The 23488-nt window shown below is 45.4% G+C and overlaps 1 protein-coding gene across 6 annotated transcripts in view; it reads right to left on the bottom strand.

The window, feature by feature from the left end:
* Positions 1 to 11887, bottom strand: part of rad51b (RAD51 paralog B) — a 562125-nt gene extending 550238 nt beyond the window's left edge. For 3 of the 6 annotated variants that reach the window (XM_059953376.1, XM_059953424.1, XM_059953416.1), the window contains exons 1-3: positions 11719 to 11878; positions 10744 to 10837; positions 7001 to 7114 (exon numbers count right to left, since the gene is read on the bottom strand). In XM_059953376.1, the coding sequence (XP_059809359.1) occupies positions 7001 to 7114; positions 10744 to 10827 (198 nt within the window). In that variant the 5' untranslated portion in view covers positions 10828 to 10837; positions 11719 to 11878. Of the gene's footprint in view, positions 1 to 7000; positions 7115 to 10743; positions 10838 to 11718 lie in introns of all 6 variants that reach the window. The other 3 variants (XM_059953396.1, XM_059953406.1, XM_059953386.1) reach the window with 3 other exon arrangements.
* Between the last annotated feature and the right edge of the window lie 11601 nt (positions 11888 to 23488).

The raw sequence follows: 23488 nt of genomic DNA, 5'->3' as shown, positions 1-23488 counted from the left end.
CAGTCTTGTAGCTCCATTTCGTCCTTCTCTAGCTGTTTCAAGATGTCTTCAACCAAGTTCTCAGCATCCTTCTGGCTTTTCTGGATAAAACCAAGGAAGGACTCTCTAACATGGACTGTTTTCCTCTCAAAATAAATGTCCACATACCTCACTACTTCTGACATCTGCTCACGGTGTGCCTGATCAGGAGTCAAGCTGAACATGAAACCATAGTACGTGGCTTTACGAATACTTCTCAGTAAACTCTGGCAAACGGTGGATGTCATCATGTGGATGAATTCGTTCTGGACACCCAGTGAAAGATAAGGCATGGATCCAGGATGACTTTCCAAATGAGTGAGGTGTTCTTTTACAACAGGGTCAAAGATGGCCAAAGAAAGCCAAGGAAATTTCCCACATTGGAGTTTTCGTCTAGCTGAAGTGACTCCGTGTCCTCGCAAAGCCAGGTTCTGAGTTGCAAGGAATTTTATGCAGTGAAGGATTCTCGTCAAGATATCACGCCACTTCTGCTTCTCCTTCTCAATCTGTGACCGAAATACCACGTCAATAACTCCTGTTTCCAGCTAAATTTCTTTCCATTTCTTTCCACTGTGTGAACCATTCCCGAAGATTCTTGGCATTTTCATGAACACTGACCCTTTCAGGTGCTTTGTGCTGATTGAATCCATTTTCCTGCTCCAATGATGGTCTGACCAGGAATAGAAGAGACAACAAATACAAAATGCAGACTTCTTAGAAGGGGAATAGACCAGCCCTAAGCGAGTCACTTCTTCACCATGACCATTTCCAGGCCCCTCACTGTTCTGGAAATACTTTGAACCCAACTTTATTATTTCTGTTCTCAATGCGTCAGGCAGAATTGCTTTTCCAGTATCCTTGTCGAACTTCAGAAGTCTGTTGTCAGGTTTAATCTCGTCAGGTAAAATCTCGTCAATAAACTCCATCACCACCACCATCATCTTCCCCTCCTGTCATGTCCATGTTCTCTGTGGCAGCCTCACTCTTAATCTCGTCACACTCGGATTTATCTGACTTGACTTCCTCCTTGGCTTGTGAAGCATTTGTACTTGATCCACCTTTGCATTCTAACAAACTTGTAGCAGGTGCAGATGACTCCGTGGAATGTGTCAAACTACCTGTTCCGGGCTTTTCAAAGAAGGGCATGAAGAACTTGCTTGACTTCTTGGCTTTCTCTGCCTCCAATTTTCATCTCTTCTGTCCTTCAGCTCCACTTTCTTCCTTCTTTGTGAAGAAATGTTTCATGGTCTTCATACACAATGCTCTGAAGTAAGGGCAGCTTTATGCTTCTCACCCATGATAATCAAAGACAGATCATACATCTGAAGAAAATTCTTTTTTCGCTATCCGAGGATGGCTTGTCTGACCTTAATAGAAACTGCTCAGTGGTGCCTCCCTTCAAGTGGCGCCCAGGGCACGTGCCATACCTTAGATACGCCACTGCTAATTGTACTCCTATGTTTTATGCTCTTACGGTTTAACTCAGCTCTGAGCATCTGTAAATACTTTATTGATGCAAAGAAATTTAAAAAGTACAACATTTTGGTCTCTAACACCAACCATACAGAACAGGAGAACGATGAGCAATCAATACAACGTCCGCTGTACAATCACGCGACAGCATGCAGCTGCAGGTCAGGAAACTAATAATCCAGCATTCACTTGTTCTGAAAGAAACATAGAATAGTACAGCACAGAACCAGGCCCATCAGTCTGTGCTAGATTATTATTTTGCCTGGTCTCTGCAATCTGCACACTCCTCCCATTCATGTACTTATGCAAACTCTTAAATGGAAAAATCAAACCCATATCCATGATTTCCCTGGCAGCCTGCTCTACACTCTCACTACCCTCTGAGTGAAGAAGATTCCCCCTCATACTCTTCTTAAACATTTCACCTTTCACCCACCCCTTATCTGTGACCTTGTAGCAGTGTGCTACACGCAACGCTAAAATAACGACACGGAGTCAGTAAACTGCAATTAAAGATGATTTTATTCGAACTTCACAGTCTTGCTTTAAAGCCTCCCTCATCTCGCCCTCCCCGGGCGCAGATGCTGTAAGGGACACGTACTCACAAACCCCCGCAGGCTTTTTCCCTTTGTTGCGGACCTGGCCTTTGTGCCTGCACGCTGGCTATTTGTGAGCCAGTTCGAGGGCGCTAGGAAGTGGGTCGCCACATAACCCCACCCCCCCCCCCCCCCCCAGAACCGGCGATACACCCCCCAATGTCCACAGTCTGGGCCGGACACTGCTTGGGAGGTCGGCCTCTGTGCCGCGGTGCCAGAAACTCGACCGGTTGCGCCAGGTCCACATGGGCCAGTTTGAGTCGGTCCACTGTGAAAACCTCCTCTCTCCCCCCAACGTCCAGCACGAACGTGGACCCGCTGTTCCTGAGCACCGTAAACAGCCCCTCGTAGGGCCGTTGCAGCAGTGGCCGATGCCCGCCCCTTCGTACAAACACAAACTTACAGTTCTGCAGGTCTTTGGGTATGCAGGTCGGGCTCTGCCCATGCTGCGAAGTGAATATGGCGGCCAGTTCACCGAGCCTCTCGCGTAGTCTGCCCAGGACTGCTGCTGGCTATGAGGATGTCATCCAAATAGATGAACACGAAGTCCAAGTCACGTCCCACCATGTCCATTAACCGCTGGAACGTCTGTGCGGCATTCTTCAGGCCAGACGGCATGCGGAGGAACTCAAAAAGGCCGAACGAGATAATGAGAGCCGTTTTGGGGACGTCGTCCGGATGCATTGGGATTTGATGGTATCCTCGGATGAGGTCTACCTTGGAGAAGATCCGTGCGCCGTGCAGGTCTGCTGCAAAGTCCTGAATGTGCGGCACAAGGTAGCGGTCCGGTGTGGCAGCCTCGTTCAGCCTGCAGTAGTCGCCGCACGGTCTCCAGCCCCCTGTCACTTTGGGCACCATGTGCAGGGGGGAGGCCCATGGGCTCTCAGACCGCTGGATGATCCCCAATTCCTCCATCCTCTTGAACTCCTCCTTCACCAGTCGGAGCTTGTCCGGGGGAAGCTGCCGAGCACGGGCGTGGAAGGGTGGTCCCTGGGTTGGGATGTGGTGCTGTACGCCGTGTTGGGGCATGGCTGCCATGAACTGCGGTGCCAGAACCGATGGGAAATCCGCCAGGACCCTGGTGAAGTCGTTGTCGGACAGCGTGATGGAGTCAAGGTGAGGGGCTGGCAACTGGGCTGCACCCAGGGAGAACGTCTGAAAGGTCTCGGCATGGACCAGTCTCTTCCTGGGCAGGTTGACCAGTAGGCTGTGAGCCCGCAAAAAATCCGCACCCAGAAGCAGTTGGGCTACGGCGGCCAGTGTGAAGTCCCACGTGAACTGGCTGAAGCCGAACTGTAGCTGCACCGTACGGGTGCCATAGGTCCTTACTGTGCTGCCGTTCATGGCCCTCAGGGGGGGACCCAGTGCCCTGCTGCGGGTGTCGTAACTCGTCGGAGGTAAGACGCTGATCTCGGCACCGGTGTCAACCAAAAAACAGCATCCCGACCACTGGTCCCACACATACAGGAGGCTATCCTGATGGCCAGCTGCCGTAGCATTCAGCAGCAGCTGGCCCTGGCGTTTCCCGGGAACTGGCAGGGCGACAACGGCGGGCTTCTGCGCCCCACCGCTGGTGGTAGAAACACCATTGTTCGTTGGGCTCCCCACCCCTGCCTCTGGGGTTAGCGGGCTCTGCGGTCGGGCCTGGACTGGTTTGCTGCTGGGAGCATGGCCTGGTGATCTGTGTGATGGATGCCCCACTCACCTTCTTGGCATTCCACAGCAAGTCCGCCCGGGCTGCCACCTTCCGGGGATCGCTGAAATCCACGACGGACAGTAGCAGGCGTATGTCCTCGGGCAGCTGCTCCAGGAATGCCTGCTCAAACATGAGGCAGGGTGTGTGTCCGCCAGCCAGAGACAACATCTCATTCATTAAAGCCGATGGAGGTCTGTCTCCCAAGCCATCCAGGTGCAGTAAACGGGCAGCTCACTTGCACCGTGAGAATCCGAAAGTCCTTATGAGCAGGGCTTTGAATTCTGTGTATTTGCCATCCGCTGGGGGAGACCGTAAGAACTCCGCAACCTGGGCCGCTGTGTCCTGGTCGAGGGAGCTCACCACGTAGTAGTAACGTGTGTCTTCTGAGGTTATCTGCTGAACGTGGAATTGGGCTTCTGCTTGCTGGAACCATAGGTGAGGTCGCAGCGTCCAGAAGCCTGGCAGTTTCAATGAAATGGCATGAACAGATGCGGCGTCGGTCATCTCCGGTTCAAAAATCGTTTGGACCATCGGGGTCACCAATTGTAGCGGTGTGCTACACGCAGCACTAAAATAACGACACGGAGTCGGTAAACTGCAATTAAAGATGATTTTATTCGAACTTCACAGTCTTGCTTTAAAGCCTCCCTCATCCCGCCCTCCCCGGGCGCGGATGCTGTAAGGGACACGTACTCACAAACCCCCACAGGCTTTTTCCCTTTGTTGCAGACCTGGCCTTTGTGCCTGCGCGCTGGCTATTTGTGAGCCGGTTCGAGTGTGCTAGGAAGTGGGTCGCCACAACCTCATCCAACCTTGGTGGAAAAAGCTTGCCTGCATTTACCCTATCTATACCCCTCATAGTTTGTATACCTTAATCAAATTTCCCCTCATTCTCCTACATTTTAGGGAATAAAGTCCTAACCTATTCTACTTTTCCCTATAATTCAGGTCAAGTGATGGCAACATCCTTGTAAATTTTCTCTGTACTCCTTCAATCTTATTGATATCTTTCCAGTAAGAAGTTGATCAAAATGGCACACAATACTCCATTTTAGGCCTCACCAACAACATATACAACTTCAACATAACTTACCAATTCCTGTACTTAATACATTGATTTAGGAATGCCAATGTGCATAGGTAGACCCTATCTACCTATGGCACCACTTTCAAGGGGTGGCTATGTATTCCCAGGACACTCTATTCTACTACACTCCTCAGTGCCCTACCATTCACTGTGTCAGTCCTACCTGGTTTGTCCTCCCAAAGTGCAACACCTTACACTTGTCTGCATGAAATTCCATCTACCATTTCTTGGCCCATTTTTTCAGCAGGTCCAGATCCCTCTGCAAACTTTGAAAGCATTCCTCTCTGTCCACTATGCTCCCAACCTTGGTGTCCTCCGCAAATTTTCTGATCCAGTTTACAATTATATCATCCAGATCATTGATACAGATGACAAACAACAACAGACCCAGCACTAATCCCTGCAACACACCATTAGTCACAGATCTCCAGTCAGAAAATCTTGACACTGCAACACTTGGCTCACTTGAGAGTTCGGAAAGTGGTTAGAGATAGAGAGTGTAAGCGGGGTATGCAGCTGAAGCCAGGGGTTCAGAGTCCAGTGGGGATTAGGGTCTGGACTATGGGTCAGGTTTACATCAAGATCCGGAAGGTGAGTAAGTTTGTATCCAGAACCAGTGTCTGGAGTGGCTGCAATTCCTGATCCTTTGAAACACAATGGAGTTAGTGGAGAATTAAAGGTGCACCTATTTAACATGTAGGAGGGGCAAGATAAAACGGAGGAGACGCAGGTAACTATAAATGGCATTATTTGTAGCGATTAATAGAATCAGAAATGTTTAATATTCCTGGCATATGTTGTGAAATTTGTTGTTTTGCTGCAGCAGTACACTGCACTACGTAATAAGAAAAAAAACTGTGTAATACAGTAAGTACACTATATATAAAATATTTAATTGAATAAGTAGTGCAAAAAAAGAGAAAAAATATATAGTGAGGTAGCATTCATGTATTCGTTGTCATTCAGAAATGTGATGGCACAGGAGAAGAAGCTGTTCCTGAAATGTTAAGTGCATTTTCTCTGGCTCCTGTACTCCTCCTTGATGGCAGCAATAAGAAGAGGGCAGGGTCTTTCCTGAGTGATGGGGGATATCAGGAATGTCCAATAATCCAGAATATCTGCTGGTCGGGCAATACCAATATCCCTAATGTGCTGGATTTTTGGAGTTTTACCAGTACTAGGTAATTTGCCACACAAGGCCACAACACTACTGCGTCACTTTGCTGAAGCATCACCTTGCTCAAGAGAAAGTTAATAGACAATAGGTGCAGGAGTAGGCCATTCGCCCTTCGAGCCAGCACCACCATTCAATGTGATCATGGCTGATCATCCACAATCAGTACCCCATTCCTGCCTTCGCCCCATATCCCTTGACTCCACTATCTTTAAGAGCTCTATCTCTTTCTTGAAAGCATCCAGAGAATTGGCCTCCCTGCCTTCTGAGGCAGAGCATTCCATAGATCCACAACTCTCCAGGTAAAAAAGTTTTTCCTGTACTCCATTCTAAATGGCCTACCCCTTATTCTTAAACTGTGGCCTCTGGTTCTGGACTCCCCCAACATCAGGAACATATTTCCTGCCTCTAGCATGTCCAATCCCTTAATAATCTTATATGTTTCAATCAGATCCCCTCTCATCCTTCTGAATTCCAGTGTATACAAGCCCAGTCGCTCCAATCTTTCAACATATGACAGTCCCGCCATCCCAGGAATCAACCTCGTGAAACTACGCTGCACTCCCTCAATAGCAAGAATGTCCTTCCTAAAATTTGGAGACCAAAACTGCACACAATACTCCAGGTGTGTGTTTAACCAAGTTCATGGTTAAAGCAATATATCAAGGGTACACATTAAGACCAGACACAGCAAGCCCAATTGGTAACCGCCTTGTGAGCCAACAGATGCATAATGGATCAAATGGACTCCTCCAGCGGCACCTATTTTACAATACATCAAATATTGTTCCATTAATGCCTTTACAAATCAACAAAGGTGCAATATGGACTACACCAAGAAGATTTACATCCTCAACTAAGAGAAATGGAGACAGGGAGCATAGAAAGATAGCCAAGGAAGGAAAAATTACACATTAACTTTACACTGTGAACCTAGGAAAGGTGCATTTACTTACGGTAATCATTTTAGGAGCACAAGCTTTGCTGACAATTTTTGTCAATTCATACACTTTATTGATACTCTGACCCATGTGGCGCATCAACTCCAGAGATGAAAGGGATAGGAAATCCTGTTAAAAACAGAAGACATACCGCAAAACTTCAGTCTCAGACGAGGTAAGAAATTTGGAATACAATCAGAGGAGTGCGTAGGTTTGAGTCAGCAAGTAGGAGTATATGTCAGCACTGTATGACTATTAGTTAAGGACAATGCATGTATACATAATAGGATCATTTAATGTACCTCTCCAAAAACAATCAAATTTCAAATTTGTCTGTTCAATCTACATGGTGATGCTTGTATATAAACAAACAATCTCCAAAATAAGCTCACTGGCAGCCAAATAAAAACCCAGAAAATATTGAGGTAGGAAGACAAAGGTACACCAGAACTAAGACAGATGAGGCAAAGTTGCATTGAAATAAAAGAAAAAAAACAATCATATAACTCCTCTGATAAGGTTACATCACCCATTGCATGTCATAACCAAGTCATTTTGATGTGGCAAAATTCTAGAAGACAACAGCCACAATGTGCTTAACAAGCCTCAAATCCATCAATGTGAAAAGAACAGATAATTAACTAGTAGTAACAGTTTAAGAAAAACTATTGTCCAGGATACTGGAAAAATATTTCTCAGTATATAGGGACATGATATTTTGGGACTTGAAGATGGGTTCCCTCTCCAATCACTTAACTGAAAACAACACTTTTGCAAATGCAGCACTTCCACTGCTGTCCCATGGTGTCAGAGTAGTCCATATACTCAAATTTCTGAAATGGAACATAGTCCGGCCAAGTGTGAGGTCTTGCAGTTTGGGAGATCAAATGCAAAAGGTCAGCAAACTGTTAATGGCAGAACCCTTAACTGTACTCATTTTCAGAGGGATTTTGGAATCCAAATCCACAGCTCCCTGAGAGGAACTATACAGACTGACAGGCAGTTAAAGACGATCATGAGAAGCATAGATATACAACCAGTATATTTTCTCAGAGCTAAAATATTTAATACAAGTAGTCTCTGAGTTACGAACGTCCGACTTACGGACAACTCGTACTTACGAACCAAGGAAGGAGAACACCATCCGCCATCTTAAGTCAGATCGTGATGCCGTCCGCCATTTTAAGTGGTTGCCATTGACACTGTGTTGAGTGTTTAACTTTGTATTTGGCTTAAATTTTTCTTAGTAAGATTCACCCTGACCCAGCTCCCCCGTTCCGGTTGGCTGCTGGTGCAGTGAGATCAGCGCCGGGCTGGAGAACAAAGGTTTCTGAGTTCAATCCAGTGACAGACCGCTCCCGTGCCGGGTTGATGTCAATCCAGTGACTCCCGTACCATCCGTGCCAGGTTGATGTCGAGCTCGCAACTCGACCTCGTAAAAAAAAACTGCCACCTTCAGTTTAAATTCCTACGCGGAATATTGTGGAGGATCAAATACCCAAACCCAGCACAGCCCCCACTTGTCCCATTTAGTCTGTCTCAGTGCGGTGGTCCTTAGGACCCAGCGGACTTCGGGAGCCACCACCCGCAGTGTTTCTGTTCCATTGATGGGAAGAGATCACGATTGAAAATAAAGTGGAAATAATAAAGTGTTTGGAAAGAGATGAAACACCATTGATCATTGGAAAAGCGTTAGGCTACAGTCGGTCAACGATGTGAACAATTTTAAAGGATAAAGTTAGAATAATGGAGAATGTGAAAGGCCCTGCCCCAAGGAAAGCTACAATTATTACTAAGCAACGCAGTGATTTAATTATAGGAATACGTACGTTTCTTAAGTGTTTTATATGCATAGAAAGGTAAAATATATACTATATACTAAGACAAACGTTTAACTAACTGACACTAAATAATACTGGATGTACTTGTTCCGACTTACGTACAAATCCGACTTAAGAGTCGGACTCAGGAATGGAACTCGAATGTAACCCGGGGACTGCCTGTACTAGAAAGTATGCACTTAAGGTGACGGGGGCAAATTCGAATGTGTTGTAAGTTTTTGTTTCTCTGCGTAGAGTGGAGGGTGCCTGGAATGAATGCACTACCAGTAGTAGTGGTGGATGCAAATAAATAGAGGCATTTAAGAGACTCTTAGATAGGCACATAAATGTTCAGATAATGGAGGAATATGGACATTGTTTAGGCATTAGTTTAGTAGGTACTTAATTACTTATTTAATTAGTTCAACATAACATTGTGGGCCAAATTGCCTGTTCCTGTGTTCTATGTTCTAAACGTTATTTTCTATAACTATATCATAGAAGGTTCAGAGGAGGTTCATAAGAATAATTCCGGAAATGCAATGGTTAATGCTTGATGGCTCTGGGCCTGCATTTGCTGGAGTTTAGAAGAATGAGGGGGGATCTCATTGAAATTGACTGAATATTGAAAGGACAAGAAAGAGTGGACGTGAAGAGGATTCTTCCTATAGTAAGGGACTCTAGGAACAGAAGCCACAGCCTCTTCACGTATAGAGGGACATCCATTCAGAATAGAGATGAGGATGAATTTCTTTAGCCAAAGGGTAAGGAATCTTTGGAATTCATTGCCACAGATGCCTGTGGAAGCCAAATTATTGGAGTTATTTAAAGCAAAGGTTAATAGGTTCTTCATTAGTCAGAGTATCAAAGGTTACGGAGAAAAGGCAAGAGAATTGGGTTGAGAACAATAAATCTGCCATGATGGAATGGCAGAGCAAAATCGAAGGGTCAAATGGCCTAATTCTGCTCCTATGTCTTATAGTCTAACAGCACTCCGATTACCACTAATCAGGGCAAGGCTTGAAAGAGTAGTTACAATGATGTTTGATTTATTCATTTATTCATTTATTTGGATAAGGCACAGAAAGGGCCCTTCAAGCCACACTGGCCAGCCACCCCAATTTAACCCTACCTTATTCATGGTGCAATTTACCATGACCAACTAACCTACTAACTGGTGTGTCTTTGGACTGTGGGTGGAAACTGGGGCACTAGGAGAAAACCCACGCATTCCACAGGGAGGACATACAGACTCCTTACAGATGTCATTGGAATTGAAGTTTGAGTTCCAATGCCCAGAGCCGTAATAGTGTCACGCTAACCACAGACCTGAGTTATAGGGAAAGGTTGAATATGTTAAGACAGTTTTTGCCGGAGCACAGCAGGAGAGTAAGATCTGATAGAGGTATACAAAATTATGAGGGGTTTAGGTAGGTTAATGCATGCAGGCTCCAATCCTGAAATTGAGTGACAAGAACTAAAGATCATAGGTTTATGGTTAAAGGTGAAATACTTGAGGGGAATTTGGGAGGGTGGTGCAAGTATAGAACAAGCTGCCAGTGGGCGTGTTCAACTGCAGGTTCAACTGCAACATTTAGGAGAAGTTTGCATTGGTACATGAATGAGCAGTATAGCGGGCTATGATCCAGGTGCAGCTTGATGGACCTAGGGAAAAAGACCTGGCAGAGATTAGATAGGGTGTCTCTATGCTGTAGTGCTCTACAATTCTATGGTCACTAAGACAAGTTATGGGTAAATCAAGAGTTCCTCCGTACCGCTGCGGAATGGTGTGAAAGTGGAACAAGTGAACAATAGGGCTCATGTAGAATAATATACTGTATTTCTTCATTACTCTGTGGACAGAAGAAAATTTGTGCAGCAAGCCTTAGCTTCCTACAGTATTGTGTTTAGTATTATACCGCTCACTGGTTGCCTTACCCGACAGTTGATGATCTGGTACTTCCAAAGTCTCTCACATAATCCCAGAGGAAGTCCTGTTCTCTTTAACATTTTATTAGCCATGGTTAGCCACCTAGATTGAAGAAATTAAATCAGATATAAACAATCACATCATAGCATACACATCTGTCTAGGACAACAAAATGCTGGAGGAATTCAGCAGGTCAGGCACCATCTATGAAAATGAATAAAATCTGCTTTTCAGACTGAGGCACTCATCAGGAAAAGATGCATAGGTGCTGCCTGACCTGTGAGGTTTCTCCAGCATTTTGTGTGTGTTGCTCTGGATTTCCAGCATCTGCAGACTCTCTTGTGTTTACACATCTATCTATATTTGCAATATTTGTACTGTAGCAAGCAAAGTAATCACTGTGACTTTTGCTTAGGTGTCAGCTTGTGTTGCTCCCTCACAGCACCAGAGGCCAGGGTGCAATCCTAATCTTGAGTGTAGTCTATGTGGCTCTGCCCAGGACATCATGGGTTGCCACTGGGTCTCCTGGTTTCATTTGATATCCCAGCTCAGTGATTATTTAGCCACTCAAAGTTGCACTTCAATGTAGCTAAGTGCCAAAAAATTGGAGAAAAGTTGGTGGATATGTGAGAGACTAATTTCAGGGCAAAGGGAAAAAAAGGTGGGAACGCAACTGATGAGGTTGCTCTCTTGAAAGGAAACAAGGATTTAGTGAACTGAATAATCCTTCACTGTTGTACGAAGTCAAGGATTCCTATACAAGCTGAATGTCACCTCTCATTTTTTGTGTTGGAAATATTTGCATAGAGGCATACTGCCACTTGCTCACAATTGGTCAAAATTAACTCAAGCAAATGCAATGCTTTAGAAACTAATCAGTCTTGGGAAGCAGTAGAGGATTGGAACACACTCGATCTCCATCCCCACTTCCCAGCTTCCCCAAGTTATTGGTACAGCCCCTAGACCTTCAGTGGGATACGAACCAAATGGACCAGCTTACACAGGTCGGCACAGGAGGGTTTGTGTTCGTGCTGAATTACTGTACGGCTTCTCCCTCCTTCCCTCTCCATTACCCAAGTCTCTGACTAGAAGCTTCCTTCTTACTCTCCACAATCCCGGACACCAAACCCAACTCCACACTCGGCCCTGAACCCGGACGGAAAAATTCCCGGGCTCCAGGACTACATCTGAAGCTTCAAGCCCATTGGTTTGCTCCTTCAACACCCTACACCAATCACTGCGACTGATAAAAATATGGGCTCATCGCTGACCGAGCAGGCCTCTTCCATTGGTCCGAGTGTTCAGAGCACCCAACCAATTGCTGTTAAGAGAGCCGAAAGGCGCCGGTATATTAGCCTATCATGGGTGGCGGGATTGTGAAAGCGGGCGAATGATCGGTCTCTCTTTGCGCAAGCGCAGTGCGAGCTGTGGTTGGAGCCGCTTTCGCTAAGTGTTCTCTCCTTGTCTTTTCTGCCCGTTTGTACGAACTTCATGGATGTTAAAACAGTGGCAGCTGAGCAGCACCAAGCGCTGTTGTGTTTCCAAATCTCCCAGGATATCGAGAGATTTGTTAGGAGTGCTTTAAGTTTTCTCCCCCGGAAGGACATTAACGCAACACGCCGGAGGGACTCAGCAGGCCGGGCAGCATCCGTGAATACGAGCAGTCAACGTTTCGGGCCGACACCCTTCGTCAGGACTGAAGAGGGAGGGGGCAGGGGGCAGGGGGCAGGGGCCCTATAAAGAAGGTGGGGGGGGGAAGAAGGCTGGTAGGTGCCGGGTCAGGATCAGAGAGGGTGAGCAGTGAGAGACATCTAACGCATTCCTCGCCACTTTGCCCAACCTCGCTGTGCAACTCATTGTAAACACGGACGTTTGCACTGCGGGGCGGCGGAGCCGATCCTGGAACGTCAAGTGACTCTCCTGCGCCAATCAAGTCAATTTTATTCTCATTTAATTCTATATGTGTATAACGTATCCAGTCCTGTCGAAGGGTCTCGGCCCAAAATGTCGACTGTACTCTTTTTTTTCCCGTAGATACTGCCTGGCCTGCTGAGTTCCTCCAACATTTTGTGTGTGTTGCTTGGATTTTCAGCATCTGCAGATTTTCTTGTTTGTGGTATCTAACGTATATAGTGTATATAGAAACGAGACAACTTTTCTTCGAACCAGGGTGTAAAGCACTGTTATTGTTTTTATCCATTAGAGTCTCCTGCCAGATAGCAGAAAGTCAAAAGGGAATGCTGGATGGGTGGGATCCTTAATACTAAAGGCCCTGTGTATGCAGCGCTCCTGATGTGTAGAAGTCCCTAAGGCTCCTATGTTGAGTTCAACACTGGCAATTCCTGCGACACTGCTGCTGCCAAACTGTATCGGTCTCTGCCTTTCTGTTGGGTTCATCAGCAGGGTAGAGATGGGGAGCGTGCTACATGGACAATGGCTTGCGCTCCATGTTGTACTGCCCAGGCTTGCTAGGACGCAGCATCTATGGTCGACCCTGACTGATGAAGGCCCCAGCGTGTGTGTGTGTGTGTGTGTGTGTGCGTGCATGTGTATCAGTGATAAATGTCCCGATAGATGGTTGGGAGGCTCCTTAGACCCTGTCAGCTGTTCTCACTGTCTTTTGTAGGAACTTATGGTTTAATGCTCAGCTGCTCCCATACCAGATGGAGATGCAACTTGTCATGACATACTCAATGGTTCCCCTGTAAAATGCTGTAAAGATGACAAGTTGTTGTGCAGCCTGCCTCATTATATGTGTGGCAGAAAACTGCTTGTATTTTATTAGAATTACAGGATGGCAGACTATTACAGCGTATAAAGGCCCATCAAGTATGTACTGTATATAACAGCAATCCAGCAAAGCCATACCCCCCCCCACTCTCTTTCCATAGTTCTGCAAGCTCAATTAAGTCTGTCCTCTCTATCCCAATGCCAACCAGTCACTGTAAAATGCAAAAGCTTTTCTTCCCATTGGTTATTCTCTTTTGCTAATCACCTTCATGTGATTTCCCCAGTACTGTACTTGTTTATTTGCCTTAGGAATTAGTTTATCTATTTGTGTGTGTAGGCCTCTGTTAGTCTCGATAGACCATGGATTTGCGCCTTGGAAAGTTTCCAGGGCACAAGCCCAGGCAAGGTTTTTTTTAATGGAAGATCAGCAGTTGCCCAAGCTGCAAGTCTCCCTTCTCCTCGCCAATGATGTTGGCATTAGAACCCATACAGCTTGGCACTGATGTCACAGAGCAATGTGTGGTTAAGTGCCTTGCTCAAGGACACACACGCAGCCTCAGCCAAGGCTCAAACTATTTGTGAATCAATTGCTCCTTTTTCAAAGGTTCCAAAGGTGCATTTAATGTCAGAGAAATGTATACAACATACATCCTGAAATTCTTTTTCTTTGTAAACATCCACAAAAACAGGAGTGCCCCCAAAGAATGAATGATAGTTAAATGTTAGAACTCCAAAGCCCCCCCAGCTCTCCCCACCCACGCATAAATAGCAGCAAAGCAATGATCCCCCCCCCCCACCAGCAAAAAACCACTGAGCATTCAAGTGCACAGCAAAGCATCAATAAGACACAGACTTGCAGTACCCTAAAGACTACTCATTCACCCGGTAATTCGACATACCACAGACTCTCCCTAAATAGGGATAAAGAGGTGTCCCCATTTCACAGCAAGAGCGGAGACATAACAAATGCTGATTTACGATGTTAAAAGTGTGTTGGGTTGCTTTTTACAAGCTCTGCCCGAAGAACACAGGTCTCTGGGTACACAGCCAGCAGTCAACTCCCTGCTTTCGATCTGTGTGTTCCTACAACACACCAGTTTCCTGCAGTGGCAGCGACCTCGAGTCTGCCCACCTCCAGAGCCACAGAATCCCAGGACCCTGAAGGCCCCACCAGTCTTCTAGGCCACGTCCTTGGTATATTGAATAGCAGCCAGTGGTGAGATCCGGACAGTGGGTCCCATTCCCGCAAAGAACCAAAGTCAACGTGTAACTCCAGGTCAGAGTCTTCAAAAGAACCCTGAAAGGGAAAGCTAGAGATATGAAAGATAGAAATAGAGCTGTTTCGGAAGATGCAAGCAAAGGGGTCGCCGTTAGGTGCCACTGTCCTCCTAAGCTCGCAGTAGAAGCCCAAAAAACCGGAAAATTGTAGAGCATGAAAAATCAAAAATTCAAAAACTGAAATGTCAGCAGTTCAAAAGTATTCACCCCCCCCCCCTTTTTGCTCAGTAGTTAGTTGAACCATCTCTTGCATGTATTACAGCCAGTGGTATTGTGAAATAAGTCTCTATGAGCTTTGCACAATGAAATGGAACAAGATTTGCCCATTCATTGAGTCATAGAGAAGTACAGCACAGAAGCAGGCCCCTTGGCCCTTCTAGACCATACTGAACCATTTAAACTGCCTACCCCTGTCCATGACCATAGCCCTCCCTCCATACCCTTACCATCCATGTTGCTGTCCAAGCTTCTGTTAAATGGTGAAATTTAGCTTGCATGCCCCACTTGCGCTTGCAGCTCATTCCACACTCTGAATGAAGACATTTCCCCTCATGGTCCCCTTAAATGTTTCACCTTTCACCCATAACCCATGACATCTCGTTGTATTCCCACCTAACTTCAGTGGAAAAAACCTGCTTGCATTTACCCTGTCTATGCCCCTCAATTCTGTACACTTGTATCAAATCTCCCCTCAATCTTTTAAATTGCAAGGAATAGAATCCTAACCTATTCAACCTTTCATTATAATTCAGCTCCTCCAGTCCCGGCAACATCTTTGTAAATTTTCTCTGTACTCTTTCATCCTTATTTACATCTTTTCTGTAGGTAGATGACCAAAACTGCACCCAATACTCCAAATTAGGTTTCACCAACGTCTTCACAACTTCAACATAACATCCCATCTCCTGTATGCAGTACGTTGACCTATGAAGGCCAAAGTGCCAAAGCTTTCTTTACAACCCTGTTTAACTGTGACACCACTTTCAATTAATTATGGATTTGCATTCCCCAAAACCTTTGTTCACCATACTCCTCAGTGGCCTACTGTTCACTGTATCAGACTTTTTCTGTTTGGTCCCACTGAAGTGCAAAACTTTGCACTTGTCTGCATTAAATTCCATCGGCCATTTTTCAGCCCATTTTTCCAGTTGGTCCAGATCCCGCTGCAAGCTCTGGTAATCTTCCTCGCTGTCCACTACACCCCCAATCTTGGTGTCATCTGCAAATTTGCTGATCCAGTTATCCATATTATCATCTGTGTTGTTTGTATAGATGATCAACAACAACGGACCTAGAACCGATCCCTGCGGCACTCCGCTAGTCACAGTCTCCATCCAGAGAAGCAACCATCTACTACCACTCTCTGGTTTCTCCCACAAAGCCAATTTCTAACTCAAATTACTACCTCACCTTGAATGTCGAGCGACTGAACCTTCTTGACCAAGCTCCCATGCGGGACCTTGTCAAATGCCTTACTAAAGTCCATGTAGATGACATCCAGTGACTTGATTTCATCAACTTTCCCAGTAACATATTCAAAAAAAACTCTATAAGATTGATTAGATACAACCCACCATGCACGAAACCATGCTGACTATTCTTAAGCAGTCCATGTCTATCCAAATACTTCTATATCTGGTCCCTTAGAATACCTTCCAGTAACTTTCCTACAGCTATAGATTATTATAAATTACTATGATTGCACATTTGGATGGAGACATAATGAAGATTTTTACTCCTCCTGTATGTGAAGGATGTAATAAGTAAAGTCAATTCATTTCATTCATTCCACCTGATTTCAGGTTCACTGGTCTATAATTTCCTGGTTTATCTTTAGAGCTTTTCTTAAACAGCAAAACAACATTGGCTATCCTCCAATTCTCCAGTATCCCACCTATCTCTAAGGATTGTTTAAATACCTCTGTGAAGCCCCTGTACTTTCTGCACTTGCCTCCCACAGGGTCTGAGGGAACACTTTGCCAGGCCGTGGGGATTTATCCACCCTAATTTGCCTCAAGACAACAAGCACCTTTGTCTCACACCTATAGACTCTGTGTCCATTCCCTGAGTAAATTCAGATGTAAAAAATTGTTTAAGATTTCCTCATCTCTTTGGCTTCTCACATAGAAACATAGAAAATAGGTGCAGGAGTAGGCCATTCGGCCCTTCAAGCCAGCACCACCTTTCAGTATGATCATGGCTGATCATCCAACTCAGAACCCTGTACCTGCTTTCTCTCCATACCCCCTGATCCCTTTAGCCACGAGGGCCATATCTAACTTCCTCTTAAATATAGCCAATGAACCAGCCTCAACTGTTTCCTGTGGCAGAGAATTCCACAGATTCACCACTCTCTGAGTGAAGAAGTTTTTCCTCATCTCAGTCCTAAAAGGCTTTCCCTTTATCCTTAAACTGTGAACCCTCATTCTGGACTTCGGAAACAATCTTCCTGCATGTAGCCTGTCCAATCCCTTTAGAATTTTATACGTGGATTTTACACATGGTTACCATTCTGATCTTCCAGAGAACCAATTCTGTCCCTTGCAATCCATTTGCTCTGAACATATCTGTAGAAATCCTTAGGATTCTCTTCATCCTGTCACCTAGAGAAACTTATGGCTTCTTTTAGCCTACCTTATTTCTTTCTTGAGTGTTCTCTTGCATTTTTATACTCCATAAGCACCTCATTTCTGCCTACCTTCCTATACCAGCTATGCACCTCCTTTTTTTACTTAACCAAGACCTCAAAGTCTCTTGAAAACCAAGGTTCCTTAAACCTGCTATCTTTAACTTTAATTCTGACATGCACAATTTTCCTTCTTGTGAAGTTGCTCAAGCCAGCCTGTGGTGTAGTTGCATCAGCACTAGACTTCGAGGCGAGTGGTCCCAGGGCTTACAGACAGAGAGGGTATTTAATCTTATGAATTCATTGAAATCAGGTGATTCTCCAATTTTCTACATCATCAAATTGGTAAAGAAACACAGTGCATTGCACCTGTGGAAAGTTAATGTAGTAATTATAAAGAGGCTGAATACTTCTTCAGCTTCACAATTTTGGTTTGTAATTTTTTGTAATTTGTTAACAGGTTTTGGAATTTTTTGATTTGACTTGATGCACAATGTTTTGTAGATTAGCTCAAAAAATCTTACTTCAGTACATTTTAAATTTAGAAAATGAGAAAGTAAAATGTGAAATTAGTTGTGGGGGCCGAATACTTTCTCAAGGCACTGCGTCTACAAATTAGTTAACATGGATTGAGCTCGGTTAACAAACAAAACTCAGAAAAGAGAAAAACAGGTAAATTTAGAAGGGTGTGATCGGTGCATGCCACAGAGATCGATGCTCACAATCTGCATCAGTGATTGGAATGAGAAGATTAAGTTTAATTATTGTTTTATTCTTCCATTTTGGAAATCTGAACTTCACAGACAAGGTTAGAATTTATTGTGAATTCCTATTTGCCTTTGAGAAAGTGGTGAGGAGCAGTGCTGCTGGTGAAGGAGTTCCATGATTTATACCCAACAATAACTAACAATATACGTATTTCCAAATCAGGATCCTGTGCAATTTGGAGAGGAACTTGCAGCTGGTGGTGCTCCTGTGTGCCTAATGTTCTCCAACTTCCAGGTGGTAAAGGTTACTGATTTGGGAGGTGTTGCCGGAGTAGTGTAGGAGATGATATGCACTACATTTTATACATGCAAGCACTGTGCACCTGTGATGGAGAGAACAAAGTTGCAGGTTGTTCATAGGTGCTAAGCAAGCAAGCAACTTTATCCTAGATGATATTCAGTCCTGATAAATAGTCTCAGGCCGAAACATCAACTCTTGATTCTTTTCCATAGATACAGCCTTACCTGCAGAGTTCTTCCAGCATTTCGTTATTACTCTGGATTCCAGCATCTGCAGAATCTCCTCTGTGTATGTATGTGTGTTACCTTGATTGGCACCAAGGTTCTTGAGAGTTGCTGGTGTTGCTTTCATCAAGGGGAGTTCAGAGTACTCGATCGTGTTGCTGACGTGCCTTGTGGGTGGTGGAAAGGCCTCAAGCCTCAAGAATAGATGTGTGTTTGTAGCCTTCCCCCCCCCCCACCCCCATTTATGTGGTTAGTCCAGTTGAAGTTTTGGTCATTACAGAATACTCAGCAATGATAATGTCATTGAAAGTAAAAGGAAGGTGATAGATCTGTCTTGTTAAAGATTGTTATTGCCTGGCACAAATCACAGCTCATGGATGTGACCTAGATCTTGGAACATCATTTGTTATGGTGTATAAATGGATTTGAATACTTTGATATCTTTGGCTGAATGGTGGAAATGTGTCTAATTTTGCTGATATACAAAGCATGACAGTAGAGTGGCCCATAAGGATACAAGGAGACTCCAATTAAAGCCAGGCTCAGCGAATGAGCAAGAATGTGGCAGATTAGGATCAGAGTCAAGTTTAGTTGCACTGGCACTATCTTTTAAGAATGTTCTCGATGCTGGGGAGGCTAATATCCATTATGGAGCTGGCTTTTTCCAGATAGGCATGAAACCAGTTAGAATGCTTTGTAATTGCATCAATATGTTGGGCCCAGGATAGATATTGAGAGATATTCAGACCCAGGAATTTAAGACTGCTCATCTTTTCCCTTTCTGATCCCTTGATGAAGACTGTGTTCTCTCGGCCCACAGTCATTTCCTTGGACTTACTGAAATTAAGTGCATGATTATTGTTGTGAAATCACTCAACCAGCTGATCTATCTCACTCCTGTATGCCTCTTTGTCACCATCTGAAATTCTGCCAACAATAGTTGCGTCATGGACAAATTTATAGATGGCATTTGAGCTGTGCCTAGCCACATAGACATGAGGTAAGGAGAGTAGAGCAGTGGGCTAAGCATGCATCCTTGAGGTGTGCCAGTATTGATTGCCAGTGATGAAGAAATGCCATTTCTGATCAGCACTGATTGTGTCTCGATGAGGAAGACAAGGATCCAGTTACATAGGGAGATCAGAGGCCCAGCTTTTGGAGCTTGTTGATTAATACTGAGGCTAGAATGGTGTTGAAAGCTGAGCTGTAATGATTAAAGAGCAACCTGATATTTCTGTTGTCCAGGTGATCCAAGGCTGAGTGGAGAGCCAGTAAGAATGCATCCACTGTAGACCTATTGTGGCGATAGGCAAATAGCAGTGGGTCCAGGTCCTTGCTTAGGCAGGAGTTGATTCTAGTCATGAACAACCTCTCAAAGCACTACATTACTGTCAATGTGAGTGCATCTGGGTGATAGACGTTGAGGCAGCTCACCCTGCTTTTCTTGGACACTGGTATATGATCGCCACCCTTTTGAAGCAGGTGGGAATCTCTAACTGCAGCAGTGAGAGATTGAAGATGTTCTTGAAAACTCCTGGCAGTTTGATTGGCACAGGTTTTCAGTGCCCTACCAGATACACCATCTAGGCCAGAGGCCTTGCGAGAGTTCACCCTCACGAAAGCTGATTTGATGATGGCTTCCGAGACAAAAACCACCAGATGCTGCAGGGATTTGCACAGGCATAGTTTTATTCTCCCTTTCAGAGTGTGCATAAAAGATATTTAGCTTAGCTGGGGGTGAAGTTTCACAGCCATTAATGATGTTAGGTTTTGCCTTATAGGAAGTAATGGCCTGCAAACCCAGCCAAAGCTGACGTGCATCCAATTCCATCTCAAATTCAATCAGAATTGTTTTTTATTTCCTAAAATTGCCTTCTGCAGTTCATACCTGGGCTGGTTGTATAATTCTGGATCACCAGTCTTGAATGCCACAGAACTAGCCCTTAGCAGAATACGAAGCTCCTAGTTCATTCACGGCATTTGGTTTGGATATGCTCTCAAAGGCACACACTCATGCTCACAGGTCTTGATGAAGTCAGTGACAACTATGATGTATTCATTCTGATTCAAAGATTAATTTGAATGTTGTCCAGTACACAGACTCAAAACAATCCTATAAGCCTTCCTCCAGTTCCCTTGGTCCTCATCACTGTTACTGCAGTCTTTAATCTCTGCCTGTATACTGAGAATAGAAGTGATGCCAGGTGATCGGACTTAACAAAGTGTGGGCATGGGATGGCACTGTAAGCATTCTTGATGGTGGTGTAACAGTGGTCAAATGTAAAAAAAGAATCCAATGCTTTCCTGGCGTATATGACAAATAAACTCTTCTCGGGCTTACAGCCGGGAACAGGTATTGATTATAGCCAACACTTCGATGATGAACTCTGCCATCTTCTTAAGGGATGATGCCCACTTCAGTGGCCATGTGTATTGGCTCCTCTGGTCACACAGGTGATATGTTGGTGGTAGTTGTTCAGAGCTGGTCTGGTTGAAATTCCCCACAATGACAGGGAAGGTATCAGGGTATCTGTTTCATGACTGATGATCATGGTGCTCAGTTCCTCCTGTGCCTGCCTGACATTGGCCAGAAGTACACCACTACCAGGATGACAGCAGAAAGCTCCCTTGGCAAATAAAATGGACAACGCTTGACTGCTAGATGTTCCTGGGCAGGTGAGTTGCACTGAGGTAGAACCATCATGAATGTGCACCACAATGGGTTTATCATGAAACATACTCTACCTCTTCTGCCTTGAAGAGACTTCACTGTCCTGTCTTTATGGAGAATAGTGAAGCCCTCAGGCTGCTGCTGTAGTCACCAGTAATAAACTAAAATAACTGGGCTCAGAACACGCACGCTCTGGCAACTCAACCATTCCTTTTATTTTACCTGTGCACAAGGAGAACAGCATGGCCCCTGACACCCACACTCTTCTGAAGTCAGAACAGAAACTGCTATTTTTATACAGAATTGGCTAAACACTTACAGATGTTGATCATTGTAAATTGTATGTCTTTGAATTCCTTACTATCAAGATCAATTCCCATTCATAATAATGTTAAAAGTCAAAAGGAACTATGAGCAGACAGCAGACGATGTATTGAAGTTAATAAAGGCAGTAGGACCTTAATTGTTGGGTATGTTTCACATCCTACTGTTATCTTGTCTGTCTCTGACACCCTGTTATTGTGTAAACGGATGCTATGCCTCAGGAAGACCTTTCTGGAGAAGCCTCACTCATTTGGCTTGAGTACACACTGCCACAGTATATCTCATCGGTAGAAAGCAGAGGTGTCTCCAGCAGTCTCACTTCAAAGGCCTCACTAGACTACAGCTGCTCCAGGCTATCACTAGCTCACTGCAACTTCTACATTGTGCTGCGTCCAATATAGCTGGAAGTTGGAATAAATTGTGGAAAATTGTAAAGTTTCCAATCTATTTTTGCTGAGGCTCCGGCAGATTTTTCTTCCATGGCAAAGACTGATATATATATATATACTTACATACTGTAGTACTTCATTTTGTCCTTGATGCAGCATCAATAATTCTCGGAGATGTGAGGTGAGATATAGGCTTTTATTGGCTGGGAGAAAGAACAAGCAGCAATTGACCACCACACAACATCCTGGAGACTGAGACCAGGGCTGTCTCTCCAATCGCCTTTATACAGGGGTCTGTGGGAGGAGCCACAGGAGCAGTCAGCAGTGGGGGGGGGGGTGGTGGTTGTGTCCAGACAGGTATATGTAGTTCACCACATTCACCTCCCCTTTGTTTTAAAAGAGAGTCCCCATGGGGTGAAGTTTCTTACAAGTATATTTACAGGTTAAGTCTATCAGGTGGTCAAATCTGTCGCTGCGATCTACGTAGCACTGGCTGTGATTGCACAGGTGCCGGTGGTGATTGCACCGGAGACGGTGGTTGTGCTGGTTCCGGCCTAACTGGAGGTGTCAGCCCACTAGGCTTCAGTGATCCCTCATGCGTGTGCGAGGCGCCTGGTATATGCGTGTACGAGACACCCGGTATAGGAGTGTCGTGAGGGGTCTGTGTAGAGCTCAGTGTGCACGGTGTCACCTCGGGTACAGGGTTCATAGTTACTGTGGAGTGTTCAGGGTAGTGGTCTGCTGCTCCTGCGGGCGCCTGGTCGCGGATGGAGACCGTGTCCTCCCACCCATCAGGTAAGACCACATAGGCATACTGGGGGTTCGCATGTAGTAGGTGAACCCTCTCAACCAGCAGGGAGTATTTATTGCTCCTCGCATGTTTCCGGAGCAGCACTGGCCCTGGGGATGTCAGCCAAACCAGTAGGGTGGTCCCAGTGGCAGACTTCCTGGGAAAAGAAAATAGGCGCTCATGAGGGGTGGCATTGGTGGACATACATAACAGGGAGCGGATAGAGTGGAGTGCCTCAGGGAGGACCTCCTGCCATCGAGAGACCGGCAACCCTTTGACTTAAGGGCTAAGAGTGTGGCCTTCCACACTGTGGCATTCTACCTCTCCACCTGTCCATTTCCCCGGGGATTATAGCTTGTGGTCTGACTAGTAGCAATGCCCCTAGCCAGCAGGTACTGGCGCAGCTCGTCACTCATAAAGGAGGACCCTCTATCACTGTGGATATAGCAGGGATATCCGAACAGAGTGAAGAGCTGGCGCAGGGCTTTTATGATGGACGTGGTACCGCGAGTACTCGTCGATAATGTTGAGAAAGTAGACATTGCGGTCGGTGGAGGGAAGGGGGCCTTTAAAGTCAACACTCAGTCGCCCAAAGGGGCGGGTGGCATTGATAAGTTGCGCCTTTTCAGGACGGTAGAAGTGCAGTTTGCACTCAGCGCAGACTTGGCAGTCCCTGGTCATCGTCCTGATGTCATCAAGGGAGTACGGCAGGT

Source organism: Hypanus sabinus, chromosome 2, assembly GCF_030144855.1.
Source record: "Hypanus sabinus isolate sHypSab1 chromosome 2, sHypSab1.hap1, whole genome shotgun sequence".
NCBI classification, from domain to species: domain Eukaryota; kingdom Metazoa; phylum Chordata; class Chondrichthyes; order Myliobatiformes; family Dasyatidae; genus Hypanus; species Hypanus sabinus.
This window is presented reverse-complemented; position numbering and strand designations above follow the sequence as displayed.